A 15,350-nucleotide genomic window follows, 5' to 3' on the forward strand; every position below is an offset into this window, starting at 1 on the left:
TCTGTATAAGTATATCTAAACGGAATGTTGTGCTAATAAATAAAAGTAAAAGAATGGTTTAGGAGGAGTCCTCAACCTTTGTGAGAGAACTAGGGAAAATCATGGGTGTTGTAAATTAGTAGTTGCTGCCCTGGGGTGATTGAAACAGTCTCTCATGTAGGAGGTTGGGTCCAACCCCCCTCACCCCGCCAAAGTAAGAGTGCATTCATTTTGATGCATATTTAGAATACTAATAAGGTTAAATAGCAATAAACTCAATGTTTTGCTAGTAAGTATTTGTTTGAGATTGGAAAAATGGGTGGGGGTCGGGCAGCAGTAGTAGTGGTCCAATTCTTTCCGGACTTTATGCAAACAATCTTCGGACTTAACCCTTGGAAGTGGGGGCCAAAACCAGCAGCCCACCCTCATGCCCACCATCTCCTTAATCCTAACCACGAAGTGGCATCCTTTTAACAGTTTCAAGGTGTGTTAACACAAAACTGACTACACAGGTGTTTCAAACCAACCTTAGTTGCATTTGCCGTCACAGCTACTAGATAATCCGTGTGAAGTGCAAATGAAAGTAGTCAACTCGCACGCTTTTTCTTACAGATGTGTCATACGTGAATTCAAGCTCTCGTCACTATTTACATCGAGAATACCCATGCCGGCTAACTCATACGGAAATTTTCATTGCACCTGAGGCACAACATCTTCTTCTAACAATCACATATCTAAGTTTTCGTTTTGGTGACACTTTGAAATTGGGCAACGGAAATACCACTAACGAAAGAACCATTTTGGAATATTCAGACAATATTCCACTTTATGCTGAAATAAGATTCTTATCGGAAGAAAACGTGATTTGGATGACCGTTACATCAAATATGCAGTCTCAAAAAAAAGTTTTGGTCGGTTTTGTTGAGGTAGTAGATATGTCAGTTCCTGGTAAGCAAATTTTCTTGTTCTTAAGATAAAACCATTTAGATAAATTGTTTACTTAGTGGTATGCTATCTCTGAATGCAGTATCAATGACTTTGTAGTGGGAAGAAAGGAAAAGGATTAATTGATAATCCTATGTATGATGAAACAATTATGGCAATTATTCGAATATGTGGAAATTGATATGTTTCTTATGTCATGTTATGATATGTTAAAAATCTTCGTAAATCTTAGTAGGCCGATGTGATTACTTTGAATATAAACTGGAAATACATTTGAGATGGAATTAAACAATTATATATATATATATATATATATATATATATATATATATATATATATATATATATATATACTCTTTATCTTCATTTTAGAAAAAAAAATGTCATGCCCTTCTGTTAAGATACGAATTGATATATCAGCTTTCTTCAATATTGTATTCCAGACCTCGATTGTGACGAACAGTTTAATTGCCAGAATGGAGCTTGTATACCACAGAGGGCTGTGTGTGACAATGAAAAAAACTGTGCTAATGGTCGCGATCTCATAGTTTCTTCAGTCTCAGGTAGGTGACAGGGTGGTATTTTAATATCTGCAAAATATACAGTGTAAACAGATCACGGCAATGTAGCAAACATATATAAGGTATTCGATGACTAGGAATTCCTAAGATCAAGGTTTGGGTAGAAATATGAATGATTAGAAGAATCGTATGATCATCTATAAGGTTATTAGCATATTCCAAGTAAATGACAAAGCTTAAATAGTCAACCAAATATATGCCTGGTTAGGTTCCGAGAACGCTCGGAGTCTAAGTCAGACAACCAAATGTGCAAATCACTGTGTTTATATACTAAAGCGATAACAGAACATGAAAGAATGGATATAATTGACTGTGATATAATCGTTTAAATGAATACATTGTGCTGAGGGAATAGCCTACATTCCGAACAGCCCCATTGCTATACCACCGGCGTGTTCAGTTAAAACAGTTAGTACAAAGAATGTGCAAAAATATATAGATATCAGGAGAGGCCTTCGTATCAATGTTGGCAGTATAAGTAACACGTTGCTGATATAAGTAATATTCTAGTTATGGGTTCTTTTTTATTAACATCAAACGTAGTGAGTACATTAATGTTTAATATGTTATCATTGTAATTCATACCTTGTTGTATGATAACGACGATACCGATTCTCTCATTAGGTTTTAAGTGTTGTTTGTAATGTTTGTGATGTACGATTGATTTATTGAAAGGTTGAGTTGCCTTTAGATAGCTTTGCCAATTAGATTTAACTGTAACTATAGTAGATACAAGAGACTGAATGAGCCGAACTGAATCAATCCCTTCGTCAGCATAGTAAAATGCATTTTTTACTTAATTATTTGCTCCTTTCTCTTTACTGACTAAGCCAAATGAAATAATTTGATAGAACATCTTAGTCTGTTCGAAAATAATTCAACACAACATGTAGTGTATATGATGTTTCAAATCACTTCCATGAATAACAAGATTACAGTTAAATGTAGATGGTGCCTAAATATGCCACAGGATGTCAAAGGTTGCAGAAAACAAATTATACCAAATATTTACTATAACTTTGAAAGGTTATTCTGCACACAAGACATGCGTGATAGTAGATCACGAAAATGAAACTCTTGCTTACATTTCAGATATTTCTTACGTCAATACTTCTCGTCACAACCTGTATCACACGGGACAGCACCAGTGCAGGTTAATCCAAACAGAGGTCTTCATTACATCCGATGAACTGAAACTTTTACTTACTATCAAGTATATATCCAGTGAATATGGAGTCTTTTCAGTCGGCAACGGTAATATCTCAAATGAACGAAACGTTTTGAATTATCCAGAAGGAATTGCAAATGGGAATGAGATAAAAGTCTTATCAGACGGAAATATGATGTGGTTGACCTTAACATCAAATGACTATTATAATTATGGATATTACCTCGGCTATGTTGAAGCAGTAAATATGACGATAGATGGTAAGCAGAACCACATATGATAAAGCGATGTAAAGTTTTATCTTTAATAAAGCCATTATCTTATCTTTGGTAAAGTTAAAAAAATTGAGAAACTTTTCACTTATTATTCACCTCATCAGTGCGTATCCTGGTAAAATATTTTCCATTGACTGCTTTTAAGCAATGTTTAGATCAAGGTTCAAGGCTTTACACACAAACAAGAATGTATTTGACAAGCTTTTATCCATAGCAAGAATGAATGGCTCAAACGTTTTTTTTTTTCTTTTTTTTTCTTCATTTTTTGCTTCATTTCTGTAAATTGTAACGTTTGATACTTTGAAAGAAAGAAGACAAACATTTTTTTTTTTTCAAAACGGGTTTTGGGTTGATTGTTTTCCTGTCAGAAAATGATACCAAAGGCAAACGACCTATATTATGAAAAAGGGCTCCATTAGCCTACTTCATAATTCACATTGAACCAATAGTGAGGTATGATCATTGCATATGGTATCATTTAAATCCTCATGTGTTTGTTCTTGTGGGGTGAAAATGTATTGAGTTTGAGACGATGCGTCGCAGCAGGGGTTAAGAGGTAATATTTAGTAGTGCAAGGAATAGAATATCATGCAAATTGGTTTTTGTTGTCGGTTTCTGAAAATGTAACCATAACCGCTCAATAAAGAAATTTCCTACTGTGATCACAATCATAATAATTGCAAAACTGTCGACAGTTACGTGAACTAAGGTCTATGCTATTTTACATAATTAAACATAACGTTTAATTTTATTCCAAATATTTGTTTTCATGGCTAACACAGCTTTCTTTATATGAGCAGTTTGCACAACCTACTGTACATATTCTGCGCATTTGCTTGGCATATATATGCATATATAAATATGCATATTAACATGTATGCATATTTGCATATATACATATATATATATATATATATATATATATATATATATATATATATACATACATATGATATGATAGATGGCATTAATTCCAGGTGAAGAGTGCTCAATATACCTGGGTAAAGAGCTGGATAGGTATAAATAATGTACACTCGTACAAAGTTTGCGCTATTACTCAAGTTTCATGCTTCTTCGCAATCGTCAGATAGCTAATGATCAGGTTGTCTGTCTGTGGCGTGGTGCTGTTATTTTTTCCTTTTTTTCTATGTCGACACTTTGACAAAAGCTCAGTTCTTTTGTTCAGCAGATTTTGGTTTCTCGATTGCGAAGAAGCGTGAAACTCGAGTAATAGCGCAAACTTTGTACGAGTGTACATTATTTATACATATATACATACATATATATATATACAAACATATATATATACATATATATATAAATATATATATGTATATATGTATATATTATATATATATATATATATATATATATATATATACATATATATATGTATATATATATATATATATATATATACATATATATATATACATATATATATATATATATATAAATATGCTGCAAATCAACATCTGTAATATGTTTCCTGCATATTATACGTTTGACATATGTTCCAGGAAGAATGGTAACAGAAACTGATGTGTTTTAATAAATTTTACGATTGAGTTAAGAAAAAGAGAATAAAAGTCAGTGTATTTTTTTTACTTCAACATCAGTTTGCTAACTACCATGGAAAGTAATCAAAGTGATATTTTTTGGTATTTCCTCAGTTTACCGTTAATGAATCTCCTCTTCTAATTTTGCAGATCTGGATTGCGAGAAAGAGTTTAATTGTGAGAATGGAGCATGTATACCACAACATTCTGCTTTCGATAATTACCAACATTGTGCTAACGGTTTTGACATGGGTATACACGTCTCTTTTGCTTTGTTCATATTTCACTAAAACACCCTTTAAACGAAACTCCAGATCACAATAATTCCTGATTGAGATATACCCGCTTTCTGGTCACTTCGCCCAACAACCATTTCGCCCAACTGCCATATCACCCAACCAGCCTGGTCATTTCGCCCACCCAGCCTGGTCATTTCGCCCAACCTTTTTTTTCACTAATATTCAGTCAGAATAATATTTCTTTTTCTATTTCACTTGTTCAATTTGATTTATTTTGGGTTATGTTACTTCGTGGTAGGTAAATAAAGTGAGGTCCGCTCGATATCGATCGGAGTCTAAACAGTTATTTCGGGTATAATGGGAGGATTACACTACTTTAGGCGGTTACGCATACAATGAAAGTTATTTTATTACCCAAAAAATGGGGAATCGGTGTGGAATAATATCACCTTTTCTACTTCACTAGTTCAATTTGGTTTATTAATCCACAGCTATTGTTATGCTTGATGACCTCGGTCAAGCGTTTATCAAGTCCGTCAGGTATTAATCAAGGGTATTGTTCACAGCAGTTAGGTGTTTATCTAGTTCTACACAGTGTTAATTTAATGCTATACAAACAAAGGGGAATCGGTCTCCACAAAAATCTTTCAACCTAATCCCTAAAACACTGATCAATCCTACCGACTAACAATTCCCGAACGTTTCCTTATTAAATTGAAAAATAAGATAAACTATAAAACCCGTCCGTAATATTGAAGTACTATATTTAATCAATGTAACCACTGTATCAATGTAACCACATATGTAATCACATATGTAATCAATTTAACCACGACTTCAAGTTTCCTTAATATTCGGTTCGTATCCCGTAACGTTAACAATTCCCCAAAGTTAACCATTAAAACCTATCAAACCTAACGCCTAAAACACTGATCCATCCTCAAGTTTACTTAATATTCGGTTCGTAACGTTAACAATTACCGAACGTTTCCTTAATAAAGTATCATATTTAATCAAGGTTGGGCGAAATGACCAGGTTGGTTGGGCGAAATGACCAGGCTGCATGGGCGAAATGGTAAGGTTGGGCGAAATGGCAGTTGGGCGAAATGGTTGTTGGGCGAAGTGACCTGCTTCCATATACCCTACAATCTCGAAATGTAGAGAAAGTTTAATCTTATCAATTGATAATAGCTCTTTCTAACCTTGAGGATATATAAATTGAAACGAAAAACAAATGAACGGTTTGCTATTTTCCTGCAGAACGGAACGTCACTTCTCTTCGTAATGTATCTTCAATTTATTTTGATACCGGGGAATACCCATGTAATTTACATCAAGAGGAGATTTTCATCGCGCCTGATGGACTTAAGCTGCTCCTTACCATCGAATATCTGTACACGCAATATTACTATGACATCCTGACAGTTGGAAATGGAAATATCACAAACGAAAGAAACATTTTGCAGTACTCAGGAGGGCCATTTGTAGATGAAATAAGAGTTGTGTCGGAAGGAAATGTGATGTGGTTGACTTTTACATCGGATGGATATCATCAATACAGAGGTTTCAGTGGATATATCGAGGCAGTTCATATGACGATAGACGGTAAGAACTATGTAGATTGGCTCAAGGAGTCTTTAACGTTTGCTCGTAGACCACATGTTCTCAATATTCAACTTCATCAATTATACGAAAACATACTATTTTGTCCTACACAACCTGTGGTTAAAGAGGTTTTGACTACATGGTTTACATGTTTTTCACTATTGTGTTGCTTAAGGCTTCCTTAATAACATTGCTCAAGGTCACCGATGAAAGTATATAGACTATTAATATTCTTCTACACTTACAATCTGTAGAATTACGACCTTACGATTATAAACTTAAATGGTTACAATGAAATACACATATGTAGACGAAAACTGATGTTAGATGCCATTATTGGCTGCTCCTTGTTTGAATACATTTAATAGAACATGATATTACACTGTATGGTATTGGATTAACTTAAACGAATATGGTCGCGCCGATGATTCAAATTCATCATCCACTTAGTCTTACTAAAGAGCATTCCAAATGTTTCTTCTTGTATTGTGGAATAAAGTTTACTTGATGAGCGAATCATTAATTAGACCCTGTCTTCTTATGTTCCATTTGCCTGAATACAGAATTCTACTGCGTCATCAGAGTCGCATGTATTTGGCGCCCTCATTTTAGAGGTTGCACATAGTTGTATGAAGTATTGGAATCCAGGCCTGCGTTTAACTCCAAACAAGTCACGTAGTGATATATTCTGTATTATAACGGTATACTACTTTAATTCCTCTGAAGGTTGTACTTGCTTACTTTCGGAATCGCCTAAACAAGATGTATAATAGATAATGGAACGGCTATATAGTTGAATCTCTAAACCATTGACGAACGTTCAGACTCCATCCTGATTCGAGTCCGGTATTCTCTATACACCTGCAATGTGTTACATGTAGTATTATGGAAGCCAAAGGTGGTCAAATCTTATTGTAAACCACTCCCTTTTCTAGAAAAATAGCTGCTATTCATGTTTTGTTCCTTTGCCTCAATTTAGAGATCCCAAAATGATATTATTAATCAATAACCGAACATTGTCCACACAGAACTTGATTGTGGTGACGAATTTAACTGTCAGAACGGGGCTTGTATATCACAGAGATCACTATGCGAAAGTGAACAGAACTGTGCAAACGGGCAAGATATGGAGGGTGTTACTATCACAGGTGAGCACCTTTACATAACCTAACATACTTCAGTATGGCTGTAATCCTTAACGACTTTATGCACTGTGTGAAAGAGCTGAAGTGAGATGAAAATCCTAATTGTTTAGGAGTAGCAGCCTAGAAGGAGATGCTCGGTAAGAACTCGACTCTGAGACATTGCAAACGCAAACTTCCTCAACTTAAATGATCAAACTTGTGATTAGAAACATCGTTTAAAGTGCGTGGTTCAAGTTGTCAGAGCTCAGTGTAAGTTCTCTATTAATTTACGTCGTAAATCCTATGAACCACCCCCTCCCCGCCCCCCCCCAAAAGGAGTATTCTAAAACTCAATGCCAAGAAGCACATGACTTACACTAATTTAAGCTGTAAGATCAATGGTAATAACACAACATTGCGAAATGACTGTAAAACTTATCTGAGCTTGCTTTTTCAAATTATCGTATCGTTCAACACAATTAACAATATATTGTTGCAAATAACGCAACGTCAATCTTTCGCTTGTATCCGCTGACCGCTAGAGGTTTTCTTGGATGAACTCCGGGGTTATATTGAACATGATAAGTTTAAACTAAGTTACACCTTAAAGATAATTGATGACTGATTGAGGTTTTCATATCATCACTGCCATAGGGAGGATGAGATATTGTAGTTTCTCTGGCAGTTGGGCCATATACAGTTATGTCAGTTGCTATAGCAACAGTTGCCATGGTAATGGTTACTTTTCCTGTGTAGCTACTCTCGAATCATCCAGGATGGGATACATCACGGTGACCGGTAGTCCTTGGCTGACGGAGGGATCAAATGATATCCGTGTGTGTGTGTGTGTGTCCAAGTTTGTCAAACACTCCTCCCAACGGGTGGGCCGATTCGCTTCAAACTTGCTGAGAAGGTACCTCAGGATAAAACCCTGTGTTTAGCAGACCCTGGAACCAAACGTCAAAGATCAAATTTAGTGACCCCCAACCCATTGACATGGAACGATCACAGGTATAATGGAAAGGTCAAGTACAATCAAAATATGTGATTGCCATGGGAACCTAGGTCAAAGATCACGTGGTTAAAAGTCAAATGTATATATTTTGCGCAAACTTGTGTCAAAAGTTGCGCGTTAGCGGTTTGCAGAAGATAAGATATGCAACTCATATTATATCGTCATATAGATGATTAACTAGATCGTATTTCATGATGTGGACTTTGTTATCATATTTTCTTTTAGAGATTACCAATGTTACCACTTCTCGTAACATATCGTCACCTAATTTTGACACTGGAAAATATCCATGCAACTTACGACAAACCGAGGTCTTCATCGCTCCAGATGGACTTCAGCTGCTACTGCGTATTTATTACCTACACACTGAGTATTTAATTGACTTCTTCCGAGTTGGAAACGGGTATATCGTAAATGAAAGAGACATTTTGCGGTATTCAGGAGGACCATTTGTTGATGAAATCAGAGTTTTGTCAGAAGGAAGCGCGATGTGGTTAACTTTAACAACAGATAAGTACGACAATTCTGGAGGTTTTATCGGTGTTATAGAAACAGTAAATATGACGATTGACGGTAAGCAAATTTTCGCTTGTTATTTTTGAAATTAGTACCTCTGTTTATACCCCCGTGAGTATAAATTACCAATACCGAATATAGTAAAAACACTATGCGAAATCGTGAATAATGTTTCCCTTTTAAAGTATACACAGAGAAAATATTCCCAGTTAATAAAGAGGAGTTGCTGACCAAGATGCATACCTGTTATAATTCCAAAAACAAAACAAACAAAAAACAGCTCAGCTAACACTTACTTATAAAGTACCGTGGAATAAGGTTTACTTGATGAGCAAATCATTAATTTCCACTCTGTGATTTTCTCTGCAAGTAGTGATACCGTTTGTCATGACGTATCAGTCTGCATTTACTTTACTAACCTTATTAGTGTAAACAACCACATGCACTACCCCTATTTAAACTTTGATGATTGTTTTGTTCGTAGTGTCTGTTCATTACCCTGGTAACAAGAAAACTTTCGAATTAGTATTTGTACTTGCCTACAAGATGTAAAATAGATAATGGAAACGGCGATAAAGTTGAATATCTAAATCATTGACGAAACGTTCCGCCTCCATCGGGATTCGAGCCCGGTATTCTATATATACCTGCAATGTGTTACATGTAGTATTATGGAAGCCAAAGGTGGTTAAATGTCATTGTAAACCACCCCCTTTTTCTAGAAGAATAGCTGCTATTCATGTTTTGTTCCTTTGCCTCAATTTAGAGATCCCAAAATGATATTATTAATCAATAACCGAACATTGTCCACACAGAACTTGATTGTGGTGACGAATTTAACTGTCAGAACGGGGCTTGTATATCACAGAGATCACTATGCGAAAGTGAACAGAACTGTGCAAACGGGCAAGATATGGAGGGTGTTACTATCACAGGTGAGCACCTTTACATAACCTAACATACTTCAGTATGACTGTAATCCTTAACGACTTTATGCACTGTGTGAAAGAGCTGAAGTGAGATGAAAATTCTAATTGTTTAGGAGTAGCAGCCTAGAAGGAGATGCTCGGTAAGAACTCGACTCTGAGACATTGCAAACGCAAACTTCCTCAACTTAAATGATCAAACTTGTGATTAGAAACATCGTTTAAAGTGCGTGGTTCAAGTTGTCAGAGCTCAGTGTAAGTTCTCTATTAATTTACGTCGTAAATCCTATGAACCGCCCCCTCCCCCCCCCCAAAAAAAAGGAGTATTCTAAAACTCAATGCCAAGAAGCACATGACTTACACTAATTTAAGCTGTAAGATCAATGGTAATAACACAACATTGCGAAATGACTGTAAAACTTATCTGAGCTTGCTTTTTCAAATTATCGTATCGTTCAACACAATTAACAATATATTGTCGCAAATAACGCAACGTCAATCTTTCGCTTGTATCCCCTGACCGCTAGAGGTTTTCTTGGATAGACTACGGGGTTATATTGAACATGATAAGTTTAAACTTAGTTACACCTTAAAGATAATTGATGACTGATTGAGGTTTTCATATCATCACTGCCATAGGGAGGATGAGATATTGTAGTTTCTCTGGCAGTTGGGCCATATACAGTTATGTCAGTTGCTATAGCAACAGTTGCCATGGTAATGGTTAATTTTCCTGTGTAGCTACTCTCGAATCATCCAGGATGGGGTACATCACGGTGACCGGTAGTCCTTGGCTGACGGAGGGATCAAATGATATCCGTGTGTGTGTGTGTGTGTGTCCAAGTTTGTCAAACACTCCTCCCAACGGGTGGGCCGATTCGCTTCAAACTTGCTGAGAAGGTACCTCAGGATAAAACCCTGTGTTTAGCAGACCCTGGAACCAAACGTCAAAGATCAAATTTAGTGACCCCCCCAACCCATTGACATGGAACCTTCACAGGTATTGTGGAAAGGTCAAGTACAATCAAAATATGTGATTGCCATGGGAACTTGGTCAAAGGTCACGTGGTTAAAAGTCAAATGTATATATTTTGCGCAAACTTGTGTCAAAAGTTGCGCGTTAGCGGTTTGCAGAAGATAAGATATGCAACTCATTATTATATCTTCATATAGATGATTAACTAGATCGTATTTCATGATGTGGACTTTGTTATCATATTTTCTTTTAGAGATTACCAATGTTACCGCTTCTCGTAACATATCGTCACCTAATTTTGACACTGGAAAATATCCATGCAACTTACGACAAACCGAGGTCTTCATCGCTCCAGATGGACTTCAGCTGCTACTACGTATTTATTACCTACACACTGAGTATGTGGATGACTTCTTCCGAGTTGGAAACGGGCATATCGTAACTGAAAGAGACATTTTGCGGTATTCAGGAGGACCATTTGATGATGAAATCAGAGTTTTGTCAGAAGGAAGCGCGATGTGGTTAACTTTAACAACAAATGAGTACGCCAATTTTAGAGGTTTTAGCGGTGTTATAGAAACAGTAAATATGACGATTGACGGTAAGCAAATTTTCGCTTGTTATTTTTGAAATTAGTACCTCTGTTTATACCCCCGTGAATATAAATTACCAATACCGAATATAGTAAAAACACTATGCGAAATCGTGAATAATGTTTCCCTTTTAAAGTATACACAGAGAAAATATTCCCAGTTAATGAAGAGGAGTTGCTGACCAAGATGCATACCTGTTATAATTCAAAAAAAAAAAAAAACAGCTCCGCTAACACTTACTTATAAAGTACTGTGGAATAAGGTTTACTTGATGAGCAAATCATTAATTTCCAGTCTGTGATTTTCTCTGCAAGTAGTGATACCGTTTGTCATGACGTATCAGTCTGCATTTATTTTACTAACCTTATTAGTGTAAACAACCACATGCGCTACAACTATATAAACTTTGATCTTTGTTTTGTTCGTAGTGTCTGTTCATTAACCCTGGTAACAAGGGGACTTTCGAATTAGTATTTGTACTTGCCTACAAGATGTAAAATAGATAATGGAAACGGCGATAAAGTTGAATACAAAATCATTGACGAAACGTTCAGACTCCATCGGGATTCGAGCCCGGTAGTGCTATAAATCTAGTTACCTGCAATGTGTTACATGTAGTATTATGGAAGCCAAAGGTGGTTAAATGTCATTGTAAGGCACCCCTTTTTCTAGAAGAATAGCTGCTATTCATGTTTTGTTCTTTTGCTTCAATTAAGAGATAAAAAATGATATCATTAATCAATAGACGAACATTATCCCAACAGAACTTGATTGTGGTGACGAATTTAATTGTCAGAACGGGGCTTGTATATCACAGAGATCACAATGCGGAACTGAAGAGAACTGTGCAAACGGGCAAGATATGGATGGTGTTACTATCACAGGTGAGAAGCTATACATAACCTAACATATACTGTAATCCATAACGACTTTATACACTGTGTGAAAGAGATGAAGTGGGATGGATATTCAAATGGTTTAGGAATAGCAGCCTAGAAGGAGATGTTCGGTAAGAACTAGACTCTGAGCCATAGCAAACGCAAACTTCCCAAATTAAATGATCAGACTTGTGTTTAGAAACATCGTTTAAAGTGCCAGAGTTTAAAGTTGTCAGAGCTCAATGTAAGTTCTCTATTAATATACGTCGTAAATCCTATGAACAAAGAAAAGAGCCTACTAAAACTCAGTGCCAAGAATTACATGACTTACACTAATTTTAGCTGTTAGATCAATTATAATAACACATTGTTGTGAAATGACTGTAAAACTTATCTTAACTTGCTTTTTCAAATCGTTTCATTCAACACAATTAACAAATTATTGTTGCAAATACTGCAACGTCAAAGCCTTCGATTGTATCCCCTCACCGCTAGAGGGTTTCTTGGATTGACTACAGGGTTATGTTGAACATGACAAGTTTAAACTTAGTGACACCTTAAATATAGTTGATGATGACTGAATGAGTTTTTCATATCATCGCTGCCGTAGGGTGGATGAGATATTGTAGTTTCTCTGCCAGTTGGGCCATATACAGCTATCTCAGTTGCTATAGGAACAGCTGCCATGGTAATGGTTAATTTTCCTGAGTAGCTACTCTCGGATCATCTATGGTGGGATACCCCACGGTGACCGGTAGTCCTTGGCTGACGGAGGGGTCAAATGATATCCGTGTGTGTGTGTGTCCAAGTTTGTCAAACACTCCTCCCAAACGGCTGGTCAGATTCTCGTTGAACTTGCTGAGAAGGTACCTCACGGTGAAGCCGGGTGTTTAGCAGCCCATGGAACCAAACGTAGAAGGTCAAAGTTCAAATTTAGTGAACCCCGACACATTGACATGGAACCTTCACAGGTATAGTTAAAAGGTCAAGTACTATCAAAATATGTGATTGTCATGGGAACCGAGGTCAAAGGTCACGTGGTTAAAACTCATATGTATATTTTTAATGCAAACTTGTGTCAAAAGCTCCTCGTTAAATGTTTGCAGAAGATAACATATGCAACTCATTCTTATACCTTCATATACATGATTAACCAGTTCATAATTCATGATGTGGACTTTGTTATCATATTTTCTTTTAGAGATTACCAATGTTACAGCTCTTCGTAACATATCGTCACCTAATTTTGACACTGGAAAATACCCATGCAGCTTACAACAAACCGAGGTCTTCATCGCTCCCGACGGACTTCAACTGCTACTGCGTATTTATTACCTACACACTGAGTATTCATATGACTTCTTCCGAGTTGGAAACGGGCATATCGTAAATGAAAGAGACATTTTGCGGTATTCAGGAGGACCATTTGATGATGAAATCAGAGTTTTGTCAGAAGGAAGCGCGATGTGGTTAACTTTAACAACAAATGAGTACGCCAATTTTAGAGGTTTTAGCGGTGTTATAGAAACAGTAAATATGACGATTGACGGTAAGCAAATTTTCGCTTGTTATTTGTGAAATAAGTACCCCTGTTTATACCCCCGTAAATATAAATTACTAATACCGAATAAAATAAAAACAGTATGCGAAATCGTGAATAACGCTTCACTTTTAAAGTAGACACAGAGAAAACATTCCCACTTGATAAAGAGGAGTTGCTGACCAAGATGTATAACTGTAATAATTCAAACAAACAAAACACAGCCCAGCTAAAAGTAACTTATAAAGTACTGTGGAATAAAGTTTACAAGATGAGCAAATCATTAACTTCCATTCTGGGATTTTCTCTGCAAGTAGTGATACCGTTTGTCATGACGTATCAGTCTGCATTTATTTTACTGACCTTATTGGTGTAGACAACCACACGCGCTACCCCTATATCAACTTTGATGTTTGTTTTGTTCGTAGTGTCTGTTCATTAACCCTGGTAACAAGAAAACTTTCGAATTAGTATTTGCACTTGCCTACAAGATATGAAATAGATAATGGAAACGGCGATAACTTTGAATACAAAATCATTGACGAAACGTTCAGACTCCATCGGGATTCGAGCCCGGTAGTACTATAAATCTAGTTACCTGCAATGTTTACGTTTGGTAGTATGGAAGCCAAAGGTGGTTGAATGTCACTGCAGACCAACCCCCTTTTTCTAGAAGAATAGTTGCTATTCATGTTTTGTTCTTTTTCTCTCAATTTAGAGATCCTAAAGGATATTAATCTATAGACGAACATTTTCCCAACAGAACTTGATTGTGGTGACGAATTTAATTGTCAGAACGGGGCTTGTATATCACAGAGATCACTATGCGGAACTGAGCAGAACTGTGCAAACGGGCAAGATATGGAGGGTGTTACTATCACAGGTGAGAAGCTACACAACCTGACATACTTCAGTATGACTGTAATCCTTAACGAATGTAGGCACTGTGTGAATGAGCTGAAGTGGGATGAACATTTTTAGGAGTAGCATTCTGGAAGGACAAGCTCGGTAAGATTTCTATTCTGTGCCATTGAAAGCAGACAAGATCTGATATGTGTTTAGAAAACCTCGTTTCAAGTGCGTGGTTCAAATTGTCAGAGCTCAATGTAAGTTCTCTATTAATTTCCGTCGTAAATCCTATGCAAAAGAAAAGACTCTTCTATAATAATCTCAGTACCAAGATGCATATCACTAACATTTTTTTAGTTTAAATTAATGAGTATAAAACAGTATAGCGAAATGACTGTAAACTTATCTGAGCTATATGCAGCTATATCAACAATTGCCATGATAACGGTTAATTTTCTTTAGTAACTACATTGTGGGATACCCCAGGCTTTTCACAAATCTACAAAACATGATAATCATAACGTTCAATTAAGTAGGTAGTTTAAATTTGAAATCCGGTTCTAACTACTACGTTTTAATAAT

At 36.3% G+C, this 15,350-nt stretch overlaps 1 protein-coding gene across 6 annotated transcripts in view; it reads left to right on the forward strand.

The window, feature by feature from the left end:
- Positions 1-15,350, forward strand: part of LOC139969118 (uncharacterized) — a 54,505-nt gene that overhangs the window by 17,525 nt on the left and 21,630 nt on the right. For 4 of the 6 annotated variants that reach the window (XM_071973914.1, XM_071973915.1, XM_071973917.1 and 1 more), the window contains 12 exons: positions 592-927; positions 1,368-1,487; positions 2,598-2,933; positions 4,658-4,759; positions 6,007-6,351; positions 7,380-7,499; positions 8,716-9,063; positions 9,822-9,941; positions 11,162-11,509; positions 12,266-12,385; positions 13,581-13,928; positions 14,683-14,802. In XM_071973914.1, coding sequence (XP_071830015.1) covers positions 592-927; positions 1,368-1,487; positions 2,598-2,933; positions 4,658-4,759; positions 6,007-6,351; positions 7,380-7,499; positions 8,716-9,063; positions 9,822-9,941; positions 11,162-11,509; positions 12,266-12,385; positions 13,581-13,928; positions 14,683-14,802 — 2,763 coding nt within the window. The remainder of the gene's footprint in view (positions 1-591; positions 928-1,367; positions 1,488-2,597; positions 2,934-4,657; positions 4,760-6,006; positions 6,352-7,379; positions 7,500-8,715; positions 9,064-9,821; positions 9,942-11,161; positions 11,510-12,265; positions 12,386-13,580; positions 13,929-14,682; positions 14,803-15,350) is intronic. The other 2 variants (XM_071973918.1, XM_071973920.1) reach the window with 2 other exon arrangements.

The sequence above is a fragment of the Apostichopus japonicus genome, chromosome 6, assembly GCF_037975245.1.
Source record: "Apostichopus japonicus isolate 1M-3 chromosome 6, ASM3797524v1, whole genome shotgun sequence".
In the NCBI taxonomy this organism is placed as follows: domain Eukaryota; kingdom Metazoa; phylum Echinodermata; class Holothuroidea; order Aspidochirotida; family Stichopodidae; genus Apostichopus; species Apostichopus japonicus.